Raw genomic sequence first — 22,958 nt, 5'->3', positions numbered from 1 at the left:
TTAGACACCAGCAAACATACTTCTTGGTGGCTAGGTATGCGGAGTGCGAGAGTAAGTATCGGCTTCAAATAAAAACAATTCGCTCTCACTTGTAGTTATTGGGCACAAACGCGAGTGTGTCGTGGATTGGCATCTAAGCCGAAAGAGAGATGGTTCGTGAAAAAAATAATGTTCATGGTGTGGGCTCGGGTTCTGTTTGGCTTTCTATATCGCAAAATTATTACCTGTTTTGTGGCTTTGTTGGTTAAAGCATCGGTCTAGCGAATACGGGATTGTGGGTTCGAATCTCACCAGAACTATTCTTTAATCCAGAAAAAAAAAAACCGGAAAATAGGAACTTTCCGTCAATGACACAGAACGAGGTGTGCCCCATAGTTCTCTCAAATGGAGGATAACATGCCTCTGGAGCCGCCCTTCTGATACTCATAGTATACATCTGCCAATTCTACATCTAGTTAGCCTCAATCACTTGAAACCGTTTTTTTTTTCATTCAGTAAAATACTGTTTTTAGGGATGTTGCGAAGAAGCATTGGTGAACCGACTCCTTTAACGGATATCTGAAGCAAATCACTGATTGCTGTTCAATCTGCTGCAAAGCTGTTATTATACTAGACGATGACTTCAAATACCTATACAAAGTAAAACTTACACATTCGGTAACTACATAGTAGAAAACCGTCACCTCTTCACTAGTGTCACATTACAATTATTAAAGTATATACCTACTCTCACTTTTATGAGCTCTAACTCTCTGTTTCGCTCCTCACGATACTCTTTAAGGTTCGGCTCGAATACTGATCGCGAATACAAACATAAGGTATTCTCTTAAATATGAAAAAATAAACTTCAAAATTAGGGAACGGTTTTTTGATACGAAGATTATGATCTTTAGGGAACGCTCAAGGTATGAAATGTGTGATATTCATCAACTATCGATAGAGAAAATTCTTCAAGTGATAAGAATAGAATACTATTTTATTACATCCTATCAATATGAGTATGTATGTAGAGAAGAACGGGCATATTTTCTGTGATGAAGCTTACTTTCTCTGCGATCACCACTTTTGCTTATCGATTTCAAAGTTTATGTATTTTTTTGATATATTTAAAATTGTATTTGCTAATTGCACATTTATAGTTGTATCGTCGAGTCTAATACTTCTGTAGTCGAAATCGCCCTGTCTTAATTCAACGTTGCAGTGTTAGGCTTAGATGAGTTTAATGCAAAGAATATATATTATCAACATTACTCGCTCAAAAGTAGAATTTTCGCTATTTTGAATTTCGATTGGGTTCTAAATGTATTAACCTAAAACAATTTCCTTTTTGTATGTTTTTATAAGTCGATTATTTTGCTTAAATTCCGTTCGAGAGTTTATCTTTCGTTTCGATCGATGTGTTTGCTTTCCAATCATTTCTTTATTTGCTATCACAGGATTATTGCCAGTTTTGTTTGAATCTTGATAATTTTTCGTTCGTTTCACTCAATTTGGGATTCCAAAGCTTGCTTACCTACGCGGTATTTGAACGCATCGACTGTTTCGCCAAAAAAAAAAAAACATTCATGCAGAGAAGACAGAGATTATGAATAAACTTACGCTAGTTTAGTTATGTTATATTCGTCGACGTCAAGTGATGATAAAAATAATGTTCCCGCAAAGCGAAACACAAATATAATAATAAGTACGTTTTGAGATTGCAACTGAGTTAAAATTATCACAATTGTTGTGTTATTGTACGTAAACATAATAGTTAACTTTGATTCAGCGAATGCAATGGTGGCCAAAGGCCACCGAAGGAACAAATCAAATATCTAGTACATACCTACCTAGTATAAATGCATTGATTAGCGCTTTATGCAAATGCATGGATGCAACAGTAAAAATGCATAGAAACTTATCTAAAACAGCTGCGAAGAGTTGTTCTTTAAGTTTAATTACGAGCCTAATAAATATGAGAAATGATGAGTAATATGAGTATTTAGGTTTCCTTAATGTATAGTACGAAAATTGAGTTCATTTCAGTTTCAATCAATAATTGTATTTTGAGCGTGAAAATGCTGTGTAGCATGCAGTACATTCGTTTCCTTGTGATACTTTTTCGTAAGCTGAATGCGTGGGATATCTAATAAAAATCGACGCAAAATTTGACGAGCAAACATCGCGCGAGGCTTTTAACTTTAAACCCTCGAATTACGGTACTACTACTACCTGTAAATCCTTAAAGTGCTTCATTTTCATTGCCCCCGGCATTGTGCGTTTCGCTTTTCCATGACGTGACCGGGATGTGCGATGCCGGCAGACAATTCCGCAGCGACTGAACCAACTGGATGGTGTCGAACAGAGCTGAAACACAGAACAGTCGTTAACAATGTGCGCTTGCAATCTAAACCGAATAATACTCACTTTTCTGCAAGCTCTCCGACTGTTTCCCGTACGGTTTGCACATGCTCGGCCGGATGAACGTCTTCATGCGGGAGATGTTGCGCATCAACTCGCTGAACGCCCGGATGATTTTGTCCTGGCTGACGGCCAATCCGTCCGGACCGACACCGCCGCCGCGACCATCCTGACCTGCCCATGCTCCACTATGCAAAGCCAGCAGATCTTTGCTGGTGGAAACATTCTCCAGCGGATCCACCGCTCCGCGCATGTAGTCGGACAGCTTGTGGCCGGTGTCCATGTTGACCGTCTGGAGGGGCGGTTGGTTCAAGAAGTGCGAATGGGCCATCTGCGAGGCTGCTGCAGCATTGTGCTGTTGAATCGCTTGAGGAGCCGCCAAAATCGGAGAAGGTGTTGGCTGAGAGCGAGTCATGTCTATTGTTTGAGATTGCTGGACTTGTTGCTGCTGCTGCTGCTGTTGTTGTTGTTGTTGCTGCTGCTGCTGTTGCTGTTGTTGTTGCAACAGAGCCGCTGCAGCAACTGCAGCTTGCTGATTACCAACATTCACTTGAGGTGGATGGGCAGAGTTATTGACCGCCGGAATCAACTGTGGGGGCAAACTAGAAACCTGCGATTGAGCAACCTGCAATTTGTATCGAATATAAAATATAAAACAGAACAATTTAAGGTGAAACGGGACGCCGTGTTATTTTTCCTATCTTGCCTCTCTTTCTAACAATTTGCCTCGCGATTTTGAAGATGGTAATCTCGAGACCTATCGCACTGAAGATGCTGAAAACCAATCAGCATATGCACTGCAAGTGAGCATACACAATGATAGGTTTTTGTTGCAAAATATGAAGTAGAATCTGAGATTACGATCTTAGTAGCAACAGAGCAATGGCGGATATTTTCTCGACCGTCCCGTCCGCCCTTAACTTAGAAAAGCTCACCTCGTAGTGCTTTTTATCCAGCTGTTGCAGAACACGTTGCTTCTCCAGATTGGACAAATTTCCAAACTTTTCCAACGATTGCTGTGCCATGGCCCGATTTTGCTGCTGTATAATGGCCGCCGTAATCTGCTGCTGCTGTGTGGGAGTTGTCTTCGGTATCTTCACTTGATTGTTGATAGCTTTCCCTGCGGCAGCAGCCGCTTCCACCGCAGCCAAATCCAGCCCAGACTGACCCATCTGTTGCAAATGTGCCAGATAGTCCGAATTGATGTGGCCTCCGGGATTGAACGACTGATCTATAAACGGTCCCACTCCCATCTGGCCCTTGTAATAGCGACAGGCAGGGCTGGGACACGAGTGAACCACCTCCACTATGAACTCCTTCTCCATGCCCAAGTTCTCTCGACCAATCGTGTAGGATTCCATCACGGCCCTTACAGTGGCCTCCACACTCAGATGCAGTCCATGCGGTCCGGACATATGCTTCAGCATGACAGCGTTCGCAAAGTGCTCGAACGGCAGTATGATCTTTCCCGATTCTCTCAACACCAACCGCCCTTGAGCATCCAGGGCCACCCGGCTGGCCAACATCTGAAGGTAGGCCGCATTCGGAAGCACAGGCGTATCCTTCAGCTCGGCGAAGCACTGCAGCAGCTCCACCGAAGGGCTCCATCCCTTGTTCTGGAGATACAACTGTAGCAACATGTACAACTTTTCCGTCACGTAACCCGCTCCAGTCTGATCGGCGCCACCGGAACTACCGTGGACTGAAGAGGCGTTGCCATTGCTATTGCCTGCGGCGGCATGACTTTTCGCCAGCGCAATCTTCATCGCCTCCGAGAGATCCATTTCGTATTTTCTGGGACCGCGCTTTTATTCCTTAAGATTTACCACATATCTTTTTCGGTTCGAACCTGCAAAGCAAAGATCCATTAAAAACAATCAAATATGGCGCTAATAAAGATTCGCAGTGGATATCGATTGAAAAATGTAGCGAAGGAATTATCACTGAAATTGAACAAATTTCGGCTGGAAATTCTACTTACCATAAAATACCCGTGCTGTAAGACGGGAAGCAATAATCAATTTCAACAGAAACTACCAAATACTAACTTATTTTAAGGTTTTATGCTGTTTTATGCAAATTTTTCGCGGCGGTCATAAAAAATTGAATCTGCGATTGAAAGTAAACACCCAGACTGACGGAATGCGTGACAGATGGGGAGAGAGATACAGAACGAATGCCCTTTGGAAAGTTTCTCAACAAACACAAGCGTTTTAGGCTGCGGCCAGAGTGGACGCGTCACGCGGCGCGACGCGGTGCGGCGCGTTTTTGACGCGGTTTCCAACGCGGCTTGATAGCCAGAGTGAACGCGGTGCAACGCGTCTGTTCATAAAGTAAACTGAAAAGTTTTCATAATTTCCGTCACCTTTGCACATGAGTACATGTTATCTGATGAAAAATTTCCAAGAGATATGTGATTATTGTGCTCAACCTAAAATTAAAAATAAATCATTTATCTAAATTTACCCTCAAATGCTATTTACTTCAGATGATTCAGAGGAGATATACATTTGGGACCATGGTGATTCCCTAACCTCAAATCTACCCGTCCTACAGGTACAAATTATGAAATTTTATGAACAAGTGAGCTTGTAGTCAGAGTTACCACAGGGTTATATACGTAAAAAATGGCGCCCCTTGGTTTATTTTTAAACAGCAAGGCAATGGAACAAGTTTGTTAACACAAAAATAGTGCATTTTTGTTTTGAAACTATTTTTTAAGCTTACACCACAGACAAACAGACGTAACACTCTGATAATTCCCATCGTACTTCGATTGAACGATCTTTTTCAAAATTTGATAGATGGCCATTGGCCAACTACCCACCTGTGGCGCTCACATCGTTTTTGTTCGAGTTTGACGTTTGCTCACTACCGCCACTTAGTTGATGGTCGCGGCCAAACTTAGTCATTTTAGCATTGGGCGAATATGTTTCCGTGACTATGATTTGAATCGAAAAATGTTCGAAGTGTTACGTCTGTTTGTCTGTGCTTACACCCTAGTAGAATACTTTGAGATAGTAAAATAAACGAGAGGGTATCAACCCTTTTTGTGCATGAAACATGGGTAGGGCTAATGTGAAAGCTCTGCTTGTAACGGGTGTAGAATGACAGAGATTTCGATTATTTCCGTTAAGTCTTTAGTCATAAATTTGAAGAAATTACTGATTTTGTTTCGCATAATAGGTGAAAAGTGAGGTTACGAGACGCCACCGTATAATAAACATGTGGTATTATTCATGTTAATATTTTTTTATATTCACATTTGAATACATTTGAAAAACAATTTCGTAAAATTAACGTCATGGTTTGGTAAAAACGGACGAAATCCACACAAAAATACAAAATTCTCCGCGCGAACCGCGTGACTTCCGCATCAAAAACAGTGCATGCACTGTTTTGCCGTGCGTCGCTTAAGGTGCTCGTACACCAGGGATGCCAGATGATTTTTTTAAAAATCTGTATCACTATTTTCAAAAATCTGTATCCCATACAAAATTTGGGTGAAAAATCTGTATCTCATACAAAAATAAAATAGCCCCTTTTGCCAAAAATCTGTATTTCATATAAAACGAAATCTGTACGGATGCTCAAAAATCTGTATAATACAGATAAATCTGTATATATGGCATCCCTGTCGTACACTCTTTGCCCACACTGAACTACAAATCAACCCAAATTTAAATTGCTTTGACCAGGGGGATGATGAAGGGCCCGAATCATCTACCCAGCATTCAATTCAACATGGCGTCCAATGTTTTTGTTTTGATTGCTTAATTCATGGAAAACATGCGCTGGAAACATCGACACTGCTTCGCTGCTACATATAATATCGTGCAAAGTGATAAAGGAAAGAGAAACAATCATCAAAAACAACGATTTCGTTTGAAATGTGTAATTTCCGAAATAAGCACTGGCAACACACGAGTCACACACCCGAAAATCAGGAGCAAGTTAGGGTAAACCGACCAGAAAGTGGGTACCAAAACGCGCCGTACCAAAAATCAGTAACAAATTTTGAAAACGACGTATAATCAATGCTACACCATTGATTATACGTCGTTTTCAAAATTTGTTACTGAAATGATGTTGGGTGGAGCGGCGATGTACCGAGTTTGACAGCCGTGTCACCCCACTGGTTTTGACGCAATCCCGGTCTTCCGTGGAATAACTCAAATTTGCGTTAAACAGCGAAAGTGGTGAGTGCGAGGGTGAGTGAGTAGTTCTCGTTTGAGAGCGGCAAAAAAAATAACCCAGTGGTAAGTTATTTTCACCCAACGGAGGCCTCAAATGACGCAAATTTGGGTTAATAGGGTCCTAAAATTGAAGACGAAATCTCGCTTATATTGAATAATACGATCAAGCATGGTATTCTAATCGGAATTGTACTTTACTCGAACTTGAAAAACAAAGGAACAATGAGAAAATTCGAAATAAGTAAAATGGTAAATAGTTCTACTTTGACATTTGAGGTCAACCTTGTGTGACTGAGCTCGACATTTTTCGCACTGGGATTTCAAAAATGTTCCTATCTGACATACACGGTGAAAAAAATCACTCAAAATTTGTGTTATAAGCTAGGGACGAGACAAAAGGCTAAAAAGATAAAAATTATATATTTTCAACCACGGTTAATAAAAACGTCAATAAATGAGTAAATATGTACTCTTGATCCATATATTGTGGTTTAAAACAAGAATCCCGATAGGACTTTAGGAGCCTATTCAAGAAAACCCAAATTTGGCTTCTTCCACGGAAGAGCAGCGGATGCGTCGGTGCTTCTCCACACAACTAAAAAACCTTAGGAATTTCATAAGATTTTTGCCATAATTGAACTATATGAATGCCGTGAGCAAAATCTTAGGAAAATTCATTTTCATAAGAATTTCTTATATGATGACATAAGGATAACTTATGAAAACTGGTTTTCATACACGAAAAGAAATTTCCTTATTGAATGTATAAGAAAAACTTATATATTTTTGCCATTTCGTTATTCTAATAAAATCTATGAAAAAATCTAATCAAAAGTATAAGGAAGAATTTTTCAAAAGTATAAGATAACCTTATACCAAATATTAGTATTTTATTATAGATGACATTAGATGTGTTATACTGTTCATAAGGAAAATGTTATGAGACTTATAAGTGATTATTTTGGATGCGCTTTGGTTTGTTTTATATATTTTTTTCTTTTCAGATCAAACAGAACGCAAAAATTTAAACCCAAGACTCTTTTGCTTCAAATAGTTTATTGGATATACTTCCATTCGTGGTTTAATATCTACTCAAGTTTCTGCAGGTGCATTCACACAATGAAGCAGCAATGACTGGCTTGACTGACGGGCTAACGGAGGTACATTGAAGCGGCGTGTTTTCCGATGTGCACCTATTTTCATTATCGTCAGCCAATTGACGATACATTGTAAGGGCCTGAAAAGTTATTTGTTGGTTAAATCCTGGGTTGAATTAACTCTTTAAGATTGCAATTATGCGAGATGTACATACCACGAGCTGCACTTTCGTTTCCTATGCATTTTTTATTCTATAGCTTCTTAGGAGATTTCCGTATCCACTTGAATCGGGATACATTCTGCTTCGTTATTCCTGTGGAAATGGTTGAAAAAGAATTAGACTACAATATATATAAAATAATAAGTAATTTCTTACCTCTTCAAGCAATTTAGTTGTGCACAGCATGATTTTCTCAGATTTCTGCATCCTCCGCCATGATGTTTTTCCTTCAAAGCTTAAACACAACAAATTTATTAGATAAACCTAATACTTTCACACCATTAGGCATTTATAATGAAATCTGGAGCTCGATTTGAATAGGTCCCCAGGTAACCATTAAGCTCTGTTATAGGCGTTATATAGGCCGTTGACCAGCTTTCCAGTGCCAACAAGCTCTGTAAGAGGTTTCCAAATGCTTACAGGCCCTGTCAATCGTAAGCCCTAATATAGGCCGTATATCGGTATATAACGCTAACTTGTAGTGCTTGTTAACCCTGTGCCTTCAAGCCGAATAAGAGGGCTGTCAGTGTTGTTGAACGGCTTAAACTACCTGACAATCGTGTCAATCAAAATTGATTTCAACCAAAACAAACTGTGGGGCAATATTGAATGTGAATGAAGTTCAGGAAAGGTTAGAAAACAAAAATTATTAGCGAATACCACCGTATTCAATCGACCACGTACCTATGTTGCTGTTTCCCCAAAAGCTATTATTTATCTGGAATTGTGATTCCTAAATGTTTGTCTATTGGTTAAAAAACGAAATACAGCTCAAATTTCTCCTCTATATGCTACGGATTCGCCTCCTCTATCTCAAACCCGCAAACCCCACTAGAACATAATCATGTTTGTCTCCGGACAAAGCAACGATGGTGATCTCTCGGATTCCATCAGCTTCTCACTCGGTTTCGTATGAAACTGTTTCCTCGGCCGATGCTACTGAACGGAATCTAATGCATTAGATTAGAACATCATGATATTGAAGATTCGTCTGCTTTAAATACGGGTTTAAGAAAGCGAAATCCTTGATGCGTTGGTGGAGCAAATGGGAAGCTTGGTGCGAATCGACTTAAGAGGACCTTGAGGACGTCGACTGGAATCTGGATGGAGCAACAAAAAAAAAATATCGACAGAAGCATAAGATGCCAGAAAAAGACAGAAGATAAACAAGTCATTTTATTTTATTTTTTTCTTTCTTTTTTGACCCACTTTTGACAACTATCTCTCTCAGAGACTCGGTACGGTGGGTTGGAGTAGGCCGTATATCAGCCGAATAATACGCCAAAAGTGGCTTTTGAGCAGCTCTATTGGAGGATATAGAACCTATTAGCTCTGTTAATCATGTTCTATATTCGACTATAGAGCTGACTTAATGCTATTTTTACGGCTTAATGGTTACTTGGGTCGTATGTGATTTCGTCGATATAAAATTCGATCAGTTGGATTCGCTTCTTATGGCGAAAACTGTTAAAATTTAACAAAATTAATACATACAAGCGATTCCTTACAAAACAGGCTTTCAGTTTTATCATTAAAAGCCACTGAAATATCATCCATATTTCTACTAGGGGCAAGACACTGTGAAATCCGGAGCAACTCTGAGCAATCCTGAGTAACTCTTTTTGTTCGAATCCATTCAGAAACGTCTCTACGAAGCGGAAAATCGGGCAAGACTGCTCGATTTTTCACTGGTATCAGGCAACACTTCAGGAAAACCAGAGTGATCCAGAGAAATCCTGAGGAATTCTGAGCAACACTTCGATAACAGAGTTACTCTCGCTGTATCTGTCCTGCCCCTAGTATTTCTACTATTACTAAAATAAACTGATCGAATTTTATATCGACGAAAGCACATACGACCTATTCAAATCGAGCTCCAGAAATGTATAAGCTTTTGTTATACCTACAATTAGGCGTATTAATACAATACATTATGCATTGTTATAGTAGACATAAACCCGAATGTTATGAATAATAAAAGGCATTTCTAATATAAAAAATAATTAGATTTCTTTTCGTGTAAGTTATTCTTATGGCATCCATAAGAATGAGTTATGGCAAAAATTCATAAGGTATTTTGATGAATTTCGTTAGTTTTTTTCGCTGAGTGTCTCTTTGTTTTCGACAACATTGCGGTGGGACGAGGGAGAAAACAACCCAACTTTGAGTTAAAACTTTAAGCAGTTTAGCCAAATTTGAGTTTTTAAAACTTATTCTTTGGGTTATATTGCTGGTTGCTTTCAAAGATGGATTTTTGATGCACTTCAGCTATCCCACTATTTCTGTGCTCGGGAACGGTTGCCGACATCATTTTCATAAATTCAACATTTCACAAACTTTTTCCACAAGAAGAAACGCACAAACCTGCATAACTGGCCACACTGCAACAACTTTTGCGAGAAAAACAGAGAGAAAATTGAATCGGAGAGTTGTCTGATGGATGAGAATCAAAACAAAATCGAGAAAGAATCCGGCGAAGCACACACCATGTGTTGATCTGTGACATTTCTCGACGTCAAAATGCTGTCAGACAGCATGCTTGCACTTATCGTCACACTTTTCAACCGTCACACTTTCATACTGTGCAGTTCGATTTGGTGGGAACAGTGCAATAATATTTTTCCGTGCAGAGAAGTTGTTATCTAGGGGCAAGACACTGTGAAATCCGGAGTAACTCTGAGCAATCCTGAGTAACCAGCCTCCTGTCACGCGGCCATGTTTTTGAGGTCAGCATCAAAATCCAGGAACGATTATTGACTGTGGCTGAATCATATCAATAACAATTTTAAATTTAATGGAAACTTTTTTCCCATGACGAAGACGAGCTGATACTATCACGATTTCCTTTTTAAATAAATAATTACGAAAATAAAAATCATGTTTTGCTTAAACTTTTAAATGGTGAAAACAATTGGTTGTGAAAAAAGTTTCGCCGCTTTTGATTTTTGCTCCTGGAATTATGTTTGTTTACAAACTTTGTGCGGTCATGGGGAACCAAGCCGCCGGGCCGCCGCTATTGTGATCAACGAGGCGGCTGGAAGTGGGAACTAGAGATGTTGGCTAGTTATTTTCCTGTGGGCAGTATTGCGGTGACAGGAGGCTGTGAGTAACTCTTTTTGGTTGAATCCATTCAGAAACGTCTCTACGAAGCGGGAAATCAGGCAAGACTGCTCGATTTTTTTACTGGTATCACTGGTATCACAACACTTCGGGAAAACCAGAGTGATCCAGAGCAACCCAGAGTAATTCTGAGCAACACTTCGATAACAGAGTTACTCTCGCTGTATCTGTCTTGCCCCTAGACCAGTGAAAAATCGAGCAGTCTTGCCTGATTCCCCGCTTCGTAGAGACGTTTCTGAATGGATTCAACCAAAAAGAGTTACTCAGGATTGCCCAGAGTTACTCCGGATTTCACAGTGTCTTGCCCCTAGTATTCCCAACTAACAAGCACTCATTTTACAAGCACCTTTACGACAAATTGATTCAGCATGATGATGAATAACATTTGGATAATTTTCAGGCACAACCTTTGTTCGGGTTTTGTTCACACAAATTTGGAGAAACTATAAAGCATAGTGTTGTGTACCAACTGAACTGTTTGTTGTTAAATCGTTTTACAACTATATAGTAAAGCTGTTATTCAGCTTCAGCAAAAATGATTAAAATTTAAAAAAAATGCAATTTTTTTTCAATTTTTACAAGAGTTTATGATTGGAACTTAATGCTGTGAACAATTAATGTGAAATAATAGCTACACATAAATTTTCCTAAATCCAGAATCGAACTCGAGACCCGTTGATTGCCAGCCGCATGCCTTCCTATCTGCGCCATCCTAGAGATGATGAATTGCAGCGCTCAAATCAAAACATAAACTTCTCGTGGTTTAATAATGATCAGACTTCGACTGCTATTCAGCAGTGGTGAATAAGCACAACATTATGGTTAACGACTGAACAACAGATTAATTCAGCTATTGTTCAGTAAAAACCACGTGTTTTTCATCATGTACTCTGAGTCGAAGTATGGTGAAACGGAAGCGCTTATTTGACTTGTGAAAAACACATTATACAGATACATGTGCTAATTTTTACATGAACTTAACAAGAAGCAGAAAAAAGTCTTGTTAAACTATGTTGTAAAGGAATTACTGCGAGTCGAATAAAAATTTTATTGAACGTTTTAAAAGTGTTTTAAATTGTCATTGTTAATACAAATACGAAAAGTTGACCATTGATTACTTTTTCAATTGAAATAGCATTTGTACAGTAATGTGTACAGCATAATTTTAGTTCAGCTATAATTACTATTATAAAGCAACAATTCAGCATGCATGCTTGTTTGCGGCTGGTGATTGTTAGTTGGGTTGTCTATCCGGTTGGAATCAAGACCGACATTCAATCAAAAATTGCAATTTTCTTGGTCCATAAGTGTCGCAACTGTTTCGCATCTAGTGCGCTGTGTTGCTGACAACAATGGGAAGGATGCGCACTACTTTTGACATGATTAAAAAAACGTCGTGAGTTGGGTCGCGTCGCGACTTCATTGTGCGAAGTCCGCCCTAATAAACCACCACAATACACGCACCGTAATGTAGACGGTTCAACAATACCGCATACTGTTCGAACTGTATCCCGAATAGGCGGTTAAGCAAATCTTATGGTTATCGTTTATGCGGGCGGTTTGGTGGCGGCCCGACAATAATAGGATGAATTTCATAATGTCGCTCTATGACGCAAAATCGTATCACAACTTGGCTTTTATATATGTTTAGCCTAGAGGCAAGACACTGAGAAATCTGGAGCATCTCTGAGTAACTCTTTTTGATCGAATCCATTCAGAAACGTCTCTACGAAGCGGGAAATCAGGCAAGACTGCTCGATTTTTCACTGGTATCAGACAACACTTCGGGAAAACCCTAGGGGCAAGACACTGAGAAATCTGGAGCATCTCTGAGTAACTCTTTTTGATCGAATCCATTCAGAAACGTCTCTACGAAGCGGGAAATCAGGCAAGACTGCTCGATTTTTCACTGGTATCAGACAACACTTCGGGAAAACCAGAGTGATCCAGAGGAATTCTGAGCAACACTTCGATAACAGAGTTACTCTCGCTGTATCTGTCTTGCCCCTAGTCGGCGGAACCAAAACTAAACGGTGTCCCGTGTCACCTTAATCGAACGCCAAAATAATTTTCAACGCGAACAGATCGACCATGAGCCATTTTACGAGACGTTTCGGATCAGCTGATCGCTCATTTCATGAATGAAAATTTGACAGGAGGTTGCTCCCAAGCCCGTGAGTGTTAATATCAATATCAACACTGTTGTCGTTTCGTAAAATAGACTATTATCAAAAGTTGCGCGCCGTATATCTTCCTGAAGGGCCCATGTGTTGCCAACCTAAATGTCACTGTCAGATGTCAAAATGTAAACGTCAGCATCAGCAGAATCCATCTCCACGAACGGCGTCGAGTTGACTTTTTCCAGCTCTCTCGAACTTCCTCTTTCTTTTTGTCAACGAAACGTTCAGAAGGTAGGTTGTGCACTGCCGTGGCCGGCGAAAAAATCGGATTTTCTCGTTAAAAGTTTAGTGTTGTGCTGTGATAATTAATTGAATTTGTTGTTTGTGTGGTTATTAAGTGAGTTGAATTGTAATTTGTTGGCCTGTTAGTGATTTTAGTTGTAAATTTCGAAAATTCAAGAAAACCGCGTGTTAGTGCCGTTTGAGAAAATGGCAGCCATGTTGCTCCCCACATTGGAAGGGAATTTGTGCAGGGAACTAATCGTGTCCTTTTTCTTGCTCTTTTCAGGATAGTAAGGTATGTATATTTATCGTGGAACCACACGGGCTGTGGAACCAAAGCGCACCCATTTGGGGGCCGATCGGAATCGATGAGATTATGGAAACGAGGCGTTCTCTCTCGAGTTGTTTACCAATGATGAATTCAGCATGGCCATGCACCCCTCCGAAGTGCTCTGGAATGACACGGAAACTCACATGCTTCTGAAGCGTAAACAAACGACATGAGAGAAGCTTCCTATTTCTAAATGATTTTCTAGGTGTGAATCAAGATTAATCTCCGGTTCCGTTACAGCTCCATACAAATAGGGACAGAAAATGGTTTCGTCTCGGCCCGCTCCGATACTGCTACTTACCCCGGGGTCCTCTTCCCCGGGAGGCAGTGAGATAGACCGATGATGTGACTTCTGATCAAAACCAATTGCGTTGATATCGTTACTAGGGTCTATCCTCACTCATTTCTAGCTCAAGATGGGAGCCTACCGTTACGTGCAGGAATTGTACCGCAAGAAGCAGAGCGATGTGATGCGCTATCTGCTGCGTGTCCGCGTCTGGCAGTACCGCCAGCTGACCAAGTTCCACCGTGCACCGAGGCCGTCGCGCCCGGACAAGGCCCGCCGCCTGGGATACAAGGCCAAGCAGGGCTTCTCGATCTTCCGCATTCGCGTGCGCCGTGGTGGCCGCAAACGCCCAGTTGCCAAGGGTTGCACCTATGGCAAGCCCAAGAGCCACGGAGTCAACGAGCTCAAGCCGTACCGTTGCCTGCAGTCCGTTGCTGAGGTGAGTTGTTTTTCATACCATATCAGAACCCTTCTCATATGTTTCGTTAAAGTTTCCTGGAGCATCTGTTGAGTACGTAACGTTAAATTAAGAAATTTTATCTCCTTTCCTTCTATGTGTTACGTACTTTATATTGATGGTCCCATATTCATGATGACGTTTATTCACAAATTCACCCTGAGTTTTTACTATGAAGCTCTTATCTTCCTTGGATGTCTGACATTTTTTCCATCCATGCTAAACCATTTGATTTCCATCAATCGATTCATACTAATGACCTTTTCCTACCCCTCCAGGAACGTGTCGGTCGTCGCGTTGGCGGTCTCCGCGTGCTGAACTCCTACTGGGTGGCCCAGGATGCCGCCTACAAGTACTACGAGGTCATCATGGTCGACACCGCCCACAATGCCATCCGCCGCGACGCCAAGGTCAACTGGATCACCAGGGCCGTGCACAAGCACCGTGAACTGCGTGGCCTCACTTCGGCCGGCAAGAGCAGCCGTGGACTGGGCAAGGGCTACCGCTACGCCCAGACCATCGGAGGATCCCGGCGGGCGTGCTGGCGCCGTCGCAACCGTCTGCACATGCGCCGTTACCGTTAAGCTGGCGGTGGTTGTTATGGTTGCTAATGCTGCCGCAGCGGCTTAGTAATTGTACTTCTGCTAACTGTCTTTTTCCGTTTTCCAAATGGAGTATGCCGCCGATATGCAAATGGATACTGTTTGTATATTAAGAATAACATCAATATACAAAAAGCTTTAAAATCAATTAACTTATTCTGTTATAAATGAAAATCCGAAATACCTTTTTCGTGACGCTAACATCGAATCTAACCACTATCTGGTTATGGTCAAACTGCACCCAAAACCCTCTGTCATCAACAATGTACGGTACCGACGATTGTCACGGTACAACACAACCTAGAGTGACTGAAACAACCGGATGTCGCCTCAGCTTACGCGCAGAATCTCGAGAAGACATTGCAAAACGATGGCAAGCTCGATGTAGCCCCTTCCCTAGAGGACTGTCTACTTTACCGCGCAACGCAACGGGACTTCATGAACTGTACCTGGTAGTTGGGCCTTGCTTGTCAGATCGCCGAAAAGGCCTAGAATCCAGGATAATTCCTTGCAGATTTCCGTTATTGCAACGTATTCGGCTTCCGAACTGCTCAAGCTCACGCCATCTTGCTTCTTAGAACACCATCCGATCATACCACCTGCATTCTGGAGCAGATAGTCCTGATGGAGATCATAGTAGGCTTAAGAATTTGAATTGACAATAAAGTTTACGCTTTCAACCAAACCAGTTGTCCACGAGGTTATGGGCCGTTGTTAAGAGACGTTGTCCGTAGCAACGAAAATCAACAAGTGAAACAATTTCAAGATGGAACGATTGGGAATCCAGAAGCTCAACGGAGGAAACTACAGCGTTTGGAAGTCCAAGGTGGAGTTCATCCTCACCCGAGATGATTTGCGGCAGTACACTACTGGTGCGGAACCGGTGGAAAATGAAGTCAATCCGGCGACTGAAGGCTCGAGCGACGATAGGCCTCTTGCTGGAGGAGAAGCAGCTGAACCTGACTGCAAGACGGCAAAAGCGACCTGGGAGAAGCTACGGGGACACTACGAGAAGGTAAACACCAAGCAATCTCTGTTCGAGCGGCTGATGATGACTGGCGAGGAGCTGAGCAAGAGTCTGCAGGTAGCTATGGTGCTCCGGGGAGTCTACCGGAATCGTTGACGACATTGAACACGGCTTTGGAGAGCAGGTCAGATGAAGAGCTGACATTGGATTTGGTGAAGTTCTAAGGGTCTGTGTCAATTGGCGAATTAAAATTAATTTTCACTTAAACTTGACAGTTCGATAATTATTTCCTTAGGAAAACTGTCAAGTTTAAGTGTTGAACTGTCAAATTTAAGTAAAAATTAATTTTAATTCGCCAATTGACACAGACCCTAAGTGGTCGAAGAAGTGGCCACAGAAGAAAATGCTTTGCCATTTTTGCCACAAACCGGGGCACAAGCAGAAGCAATGCCCGTCCCTGAAAGGAGAAGCATACCCCAGAGCAAAGGTCATCGGAAGGTCCGGAATTCGATTCAAACCTAGTTTCGGTGAAAAAGCTGGCGTCATATGGAGCTACGGTCATTTTCGACGTCAACGGATGTCGTATAATGAAGGACAAGAAGGTGATTGCTGGATCGACCATTTCCGGTGGGCTCTACTACCTGAAGGTAGCCCAGGAAGCACTGGCGGTGAAGCAAACAGCAAATTGTCAGCACACATGGCATCGTCTTATGGGGCATCACGACTATGACGTCATCCGTAACCTTGCATCCAAAAACATGGCCACTGGGATCTAGATGGAAGATTGCGACTGTCGGGTCCCCAAGAAATCGGATCGAAAATCCAAACAACCGTTGGATATCGTGCACACCGATGTGTGTGGACCTATGCGGACTGTGACGCCAGGTGGATGTCGTTTTTTTCTCACCATGATTGACTTCACTTGGTACACCGTTGTATATTTCTTGAAGAAAAAGTCCTAGGTGCCCCAACGTGTCAAGGAATACGTCCAGATGGTGACGACCGAATTCGGCAGGCTGCCGAAGGTCATACGTTCCGACCAGGTTGGTGAATATCGAAGTGACGTGCTGGATGCGTTCTGTCGAGCCGAAGCGATTCGACAACAGTTCACCACTGCATACACCCCGCCGCAAAACGGATGGCGGAGAGGAAGAACCGCTCTTTGGTCGAAATGGCGCGCTGTATGTTGCTGGGGGGGTGGAAGCTCAGGTAAAATATTATCTCCTGGGCGCCCATTAAAAACACCACCCCCGGCGAAGACTGGCGCTCGAGCCTAGCTATTTAGCACTGTAGTTGGAGGAAATGCCAATGCAGAACCCGTAGCTTCCGGGAAGGTAAGCCCAGCTCCCTGGGTTAGTGGGTTGGTGTCAGGCCCTGCGAGCCAGCCGTAAAAAAGACTAGCACCGGAAAATCAACAAGAGAAGAATGCGAACCGATACCAATGGCGACGACCACAGCGACGAAAAGGGACTTGCGATTGGAAGCTCGGTACGTGGAACTGCAGATCTCTCAACTTCATCGGGAGCACCCGCATACTCGCCGATATACTGAAGGACCGCGGGTTCGGAATCGTAGCGCTGCAGGAGGTGTGTTGGACAGGATCTATGGTGCGAACGTTTAGAGGTAATCATACCATCTACCAGAGTTGCGGCAACACACGTGAGCTGGGAACAGCTTTTATAGTGATGGGCGACATGCAGAGGCGCGTGATCGGTTGGTGGCCGATCGACGAAAGAATGTGCAGGTTGAGGATCAAGGGCCGATTCTTCAACATTAGCATAATAAACGTGCACAGCCCTCACTCCGGAAGCACTGATGATGACAAAGACGCATTTTACGCGCAGCTCGAACGCGAGTACAACCGCTGCCCAAACCACGACGTCAAGATCATCATAGGGGATCTAAACGCTCAGGTAGGCCAGGAGGAGGAATTCAGACCGACGATTGGAAAGTTCAGCGCCCACCAGCTGACGAACGAAAATGGCCTACGCCTCATCGATTTCGCCGCCTCCAAGAACATGGCTATTCGTAGCACCTTCTTCCAGCACAGCCTCCCGTATCGTTACACCTGGAGATCACCACAACAAACGGAATCGCAAATCGACCACGTTCTGATTGATGGACGGCACTTCTCCGACATTATCGACGTCAGGACCTATCGTGGCGCTAATATCGACTCCGATCACTACCTGGTGATGGTTAAACTGCGCCCAAAACTGTCCGTTATAAACAACGTACATTACCGGCGGCCGCCCCGGTACGATCTAGAGCGACTGAAGCAACCGGATGTCGCCACCGCATACGCGCAGAATCTCGAGGCAGCGTTGCCGGACGAGGGTGTGCTCGATGTGGCCCCTCTAGAGGACTGCTGGAGTACAGTGAAAGCAGCCATCAACAACGCAGCCGAGAGCACTATCGGGTACGTAGAACGGAGTCGACGAAACGATTGGTTTGACGAGGAGTGCAGAGCGGTTCTGGAGGAGAAGGATGCAGCGCGGGCGGTAATGCTGCAGCATGGAACCCGACAGAATGTGGAGCGATACAGACAGAAGCGGAAGCAGCAGACCCGTCTCTTCCGGGAGAAAAAGCGCCGCCTGGAAGAAGCGGAGTGCGAGGAAATGGAACTGCTGTGCCGTTCACAGGAAACACGCAAGTTCTACCAGAAGCTCAACGCATCCCGCAAAGGCTACGTGCCGCAAGCCGAAATATGCAGGGATAAGGAAGGGAGCCTCCTGACGGACAAACGTGAGGTAATCGAAAGGTGGAAGCAGCACTTCGACGAGCACCTGAATGGCGAAGAGAATGTAGGCACGGAGGACCAAGGCAGCGGAGGAAATGACTATGTTGGTGCAGCAGAGGACGGGAACGAACCAACTCCCACGCTGAGGGAAGTTAAGGATGCCATCCACCAGCTCAAAAACAACAAAGCGGCTGGTAAGGACGGTATCGCAGCAGAACTCATCAAGATGGGCCCGGAAAAGTTGGCCACCTGTCTGCACCAGTTAGTAGTCAAGATCTGGGAAACCGAACAGCTACCGGAGGAGTGGAAGGAAGGGATAATCTGTCCCATCCACAAGAAAGGCGACAAGTTAATGTATGAGAACTTTCGAGCGATCACCGTTTTGAATGCCGCCTACAAAGTGCTATCCCAGATCATCTTCCGTCGTCTTTCACCTAAAGTAAATGAGTTCGTGGGAAGTTACCAAGCCGGTTTCATCGACGGCCGGTCGACAACGGACCAGATCTTCACCGTACGGCAAATCCTCCAGAAATGCCGTGAATACCAGGTCCCAACGCATCACCTGTTCATCGACTTCAAAGCGGCATACGACAGTATCGACCGCACAGAGCTATGGAAAATTATGGACGAGAACAGCTTTCCCGGGAAGCTGACTAGACTGATAAGAGCAACGATGGACGGTGTGCAGAACAGCGTAAGGATTTCGGGTGAGCTATCCAGTTCATTTGAATCTCGACGGGGACTACGACAAGGTGATGGACTTTCCTGCCTACTATTCAACATCGCCCTGGAAGGTGTTATGCGACGAGCCGGGCTCAACAGCCGGGGTACGATCTTCACGAAATCCAGCCAATTTGTATGTTTTGCGGATGACATGGATATTATTGCTAGGACATTTGGAACGGTGGCAGAACAGTACACCCGCCTGAAACGTGAAGCAGCAAAGGTCGGACTGGTGGTGAATGCGGCTAAGACAAAGTACATGCTGGTAGGTGGGACTGAGCGAGACAGGACAAGCCTTGGCAGCAATGTTACGATAGACGGGGATACTTTCGAGGTGGTAGAAGAATTCGTCTACCTCGGTTCCTTGCTAACGGCTGACAATAACGTGAGCCGTGAAATACGAAGGCGCATCATCAGTGGAAGTCGTGCCTACTATGGGCTCCAGAAGAAACTGCGGTCAAAAAAGATTCACCCCCACACCAAATGTACCATGTACAAGACGTTAATAAGACCGGTGGTTCTCTACGGACACGAGACATGGACGATGCTCGAGGAGGACCTGCAAGCACTCGGAGTTTTCGAGCGACGGGTGCTAAGAACGATCTTCGGCGGTGTGCAGGAGAACGGTGTGTGGCGGAGAAGGATGAACCACGAGCTCGCTGCACTTTACGGCGAACACAGTATCCAGAAAGTGGCCAAAGCTGGAAGGATACGGTGGGCAGGGCATGTTGCAAGAATGCCGGACAACAACCCTGCAAAGTTGGTGTTTGCTAACCATCCGGTTGGTACAAGAAGGCGTGGAGCGCAGAGAGCACGATGGGCGGACCAGGTGGAGCGTGATCTGGCGAGTGTTGGGCGTGACCGAGGATGGAGAGCTGCAGCTGCAAATCGAGTATTATGGCGGCAAATTGTTGATTCAGTATTATCACAGACAAACAGACGTAACACCTTGAACGATTTTCATGGAAATCCATCGCCTAGTTCACACTACCATCACCTGGTGGAAAAGTTGCACGAATCACTGTGTTGTGCAGTATCGTCAACAGAAGGCGCTAGTGTGAAACGTCAAACGCATAGAAAAACAATGCGCGCGCCTCTGGTTGTGAAAGCCACAACTATGAAAATTTAAAATGATCGTTAAAAGCGTGGTCGATGGGAATTTCGCAAGTGTTACGTCTGTTTGTCTGTGGTATTATCATGAATTTGATGTGAACTAAATAAATGAAAAAAAAAATGAAATGTTGCTGGACGCGAGAATGTCGTTGAAGTACTGGGCCGAAGCGGTAAACACGGCAAGTTATCTTCAAAATCGAATGCCGACGAAGCTGCTGGGGGAAACTGCAACGATTGGCTGCAAATGGATTTTTAAGAAGACGGACGAGAGCGGATACGTCTTCCGCTACAAAGCCAGACTCATGGCACAAGGCTTCAGTCAGCAGTACGGGACCGACTACGACGAGGTGTTTGCGTCAGTTACCAAGCAAACCACTTTTCGGACGCTGTTGAGTGTCGCCGCCCGGCGAGGTATGTTGGTCAAGCACATCGACGTGAAGACGGCGTACGTGACGGCGTATTTGCAGGGAGAGCTCAAGGAGACCATCTTCATGGAACAGCCGAAAGGGTTCCAAGGCGGGACCGTAAACGAGGTAGGTGTGCCTGTTACGGAAAAGCCTCTATGGACTCAAGCAGGCCTACAGAGTTTGGAATGCCAAAATCAACGATGTTTTGAAGTAGCTTGGGTACGTGCCGTCTAATGCAGAGCCCTGTCTGTTCGTGAAAACCTAGAGGAAGAAGTCGTTCATATTGCTATATGTGGACGCTATGCTGATTGTAACCGACACAAAAACGGAGTACGAAAGAGTTCGGAAGCATCTTGCGGGGCAGTTCACCATAACGTGCCTTGGAGATGTGAAGCACTATTTGGGCATCAAAGTCACCCGATCCGATGGACAGTTTTTCCTGAAAAAAAAAAGTTGCCGAACGAATTGGACAGACAAATTCGAAGCAATCTTCGATACCAATGGACCCTGAGTGCCCAAATACACAGCAGAAAGAGGAGGAGCCCATGCCTAGAAACGACGAGTTCCAGAGCCTGGTGGGCGCTCTTCTGTACATTGCGGTAAACACGAGGCCGGACATCGTCATCAGTGCTTCAATTCTCGGTCGCAAAGTAAGTCGACCAATGGAAGCAGACTGGACAAAAGCAAAGCGGATACTCCGGTACCTAAAGTCGACAGCAACTTTGAGCCTGCATCTGGGCTAGGATAGGATACGACAACTAGTCAGCCCAAAAGAGACCAATTTGGGGACCAATAATCTTAGCAACGCGGAAAAACAAGACAGCAAGCTGTGAAATTAGACAGAGAAGTTGCAGGTGTCACATCCTATCCTAGCATCTGGGGTCATCCGGACCTCTGGAAGCGTAAGTCGACAAGCAGATCGGAAATCCAACATCGGCTTCGTCTTCAGTCTAGGAGGATCAGTGAGCTGGGCAACCCGAAAGCTACCATGTGGCACACTTTCATGAATGCACGCTATTGCCCTAGCGAAAGGATGGTGGCCGATGGTTTGACGAAACCGTTAGCACGCGTGAAGATGTGACAGAGAATTGGTCTACAACCTGCCGAGCTTGAGGAGGAGTGATGGAAATCGAAGCAACTCGGTGGTTAAAGCGCTAATCATAGTAGGCTTAAGAATTTGAATTGACAATAAAGATTAGTTTACTCTGCGCTTTCAACCAAACCAGTTGGGATCTGAGACGAGACTCGCGAAGAGGAAAAAAAGCAACGTCAAATGCAGCCCAACTGAGCTGTCAGTTGTAGCCCGTTTGATTACGTTACCTAAAACGAGGCAAGTATTGCTATCCGAGATAAATTCTGAAGCCAAAATTCACTCCGAGCAGCATTTTCTTCTCCTGTACTCTCAAAAATAAATTGAAAACAAACTATTCCAATGATTACTGTGCTTGGCGATAGTTGGCGATGCAAAAATTCACCTCAACATGATTTTGTGCGTGAACGGGATTCAGTCACACTGCATGTGAGGTGATGCGGTCACGTACGTGTTTGAACCACCAGCCCAAAACATAATGTCAACACAGATAGGAAGAAGAAGAAAAAACAAAGTGGAGAAAAAGAAGACCGTCTTCGCGAGTCTCGTCTCAGGTTGGGATTACCCGGGATTAGCTAACTATTTTGTCCCGAATCCCGGGACAAGAAAATCGGCCGGGAAATGGACACTCTAGTTGACACGACAACTCTTTCAGTTTCACGGTAGCTGGGCAAGCAGTGGCAAATGTTGAAAGCTTTCAATATTTCGGTAGCCAAATGGCGGCACCAAGATCGACATAGGTGCACGAATCAGGAAGGCGAGGGCTGCCTTTGCGAGTTTAAAATTTATGGAAAAACAATCAGATT

General features: G+C 43.8%; 2 protein-coding genes and 1 long non-coding RNA gene across 3 annotated transcripts; 1 reads left to right on the top strand and 2 right to left on the bottom strand.

The window, feature by feature from the left end:
- Nucleotides 1-1,334: 1,334 nt before the first annotated feature.
- On the bottom strand, nucleotides 1,335-4,542 carry LOC109416837 (uncharacterized). The gene is made up of 4 exons (XM_019690922.3): nucleotides 4,382-4,542; nucleotides 3,336-4,249; nucleotides 2,407-3,025; nucleotides 1,335-2,346 (listed from the first exon to the last, which is right to left on the bottom strand). The coding sequence occupies exons 2-4, from the start codon at nucleotides 4,182-4,184 to the stop codon at nucleotides 2,222-2,224; spliced, it is 1,593 nt and encodes a 530-aa protein (XP_019546467.3). The 5' UTR covers nucleotides 4,185-4,249; nucleotides 4,382-4,542; the 3' UTR covers nucleotides 1,335-2,221.
- Nucleotides 4,543-7,323: 2,781 nt separating this feature from the next.
- On the bottom strand, nucleotides 7,324-8,189 carry LOC134284754 (uncharacterized). The gene is made up of 3 exons (XR_009995927.1): nucleotides 8,071-8,189; nucleotides 7,909-8,007; nucleotides 7,324-7,833 (listed from the first exon to the last, which is right to left on the bottom strand). It is a non-coding gene; the product is annotated as an uncharacterized LOC134284754 (long non-coding RNA).
- A 5,603-nt stretch (nucleotides 8,190-13,792) lies between these two features.
- Nucleotides 13,793-15,260, top strand: LOC109416823 (large ribosomal subunit protein eL15). Its single transcript, XM_019690901.3, has 2 exons — nucleotides 13,793-14,492; nucleotides 14,789-15,260. The coding sequence occupies exons 1-2, from the start codon at nucleotides 14,184-14,186 to the stop codon at nucleotides 15,092-15,094; spliced, it is 615 nt and encodes a 204-aa protein (XP_019546446.1). The 5' UTR covers nucleotides 13,793-14,183; the 3' UTR covers nucleotides 15,095-15,260.
- The last annotated feature ends 7,698 nt before the right edge of the window (nucleotides 15,261-22,958 follow it).

The sequence above is a fragment of the Aedes albopictus genome, chromosome 1 (assembly GCF_035046485.1).
Source record: "Aedes albopictus strain Foshan chromosome 1, AalbF5, whole genome shotgun sequence".
In the NCBI taxonomy this organism is placed as follows: domain Eukaryota; kingdom Metazoa; phylum Arthropoda; class Insecta; order Diptera; family Culicidae; genus Aedes; species Aedes albopictus.
Note: the sequence above shows the minus strand (reverse complement) of the source record. Positions and strands in the feature narration are given on the sequence as shown.

What these genes read in the sequence shown, in the direction of transcription:
- LOC109416837 (XM_019690922.3), bottom strand. Translation starts at nt 4,184, where the DNA reads ATGGATCTCTCGGAGGCGATGAAGATTGCGCTGGCGAAAAGTCATGCC. An exon ending in TGGATAAAAAGCACTACGAG is followed by an intron (nt 3,026 to 3,335) that starts GTGAGCTTTTCT and finishes TACAAATTGCAG; the next exon opens with GTTGCTCAATCGCAGGTTTC. An exon ending in GTCGGAGAGCTTGCAGAAAA is followed by an intron (nt 2,347 to 2,406) that starts GTGAGTATTATT and finishes TCTGTGTTTCAG; the next exon opens with CTCTGTTCGACACCATCCAG.
- LOC109416823 (XM_019690901.3), top strand. Translation starts at nt 14,184, where the DNA reads ATGGGAGCCTACCGTTACGTGCAGGAATTGTACCGCAAGAAGCAGAGC. An exon ending in GCCTGCAGTCCGTTGCTGAG is followed by an intron (nt 14,493 to 14,788) that starts GTGAGTTGTTTT and finishes CTACCCCTCCAG; the next exon opens with GAACGTGTCGGTCGTCGCGT.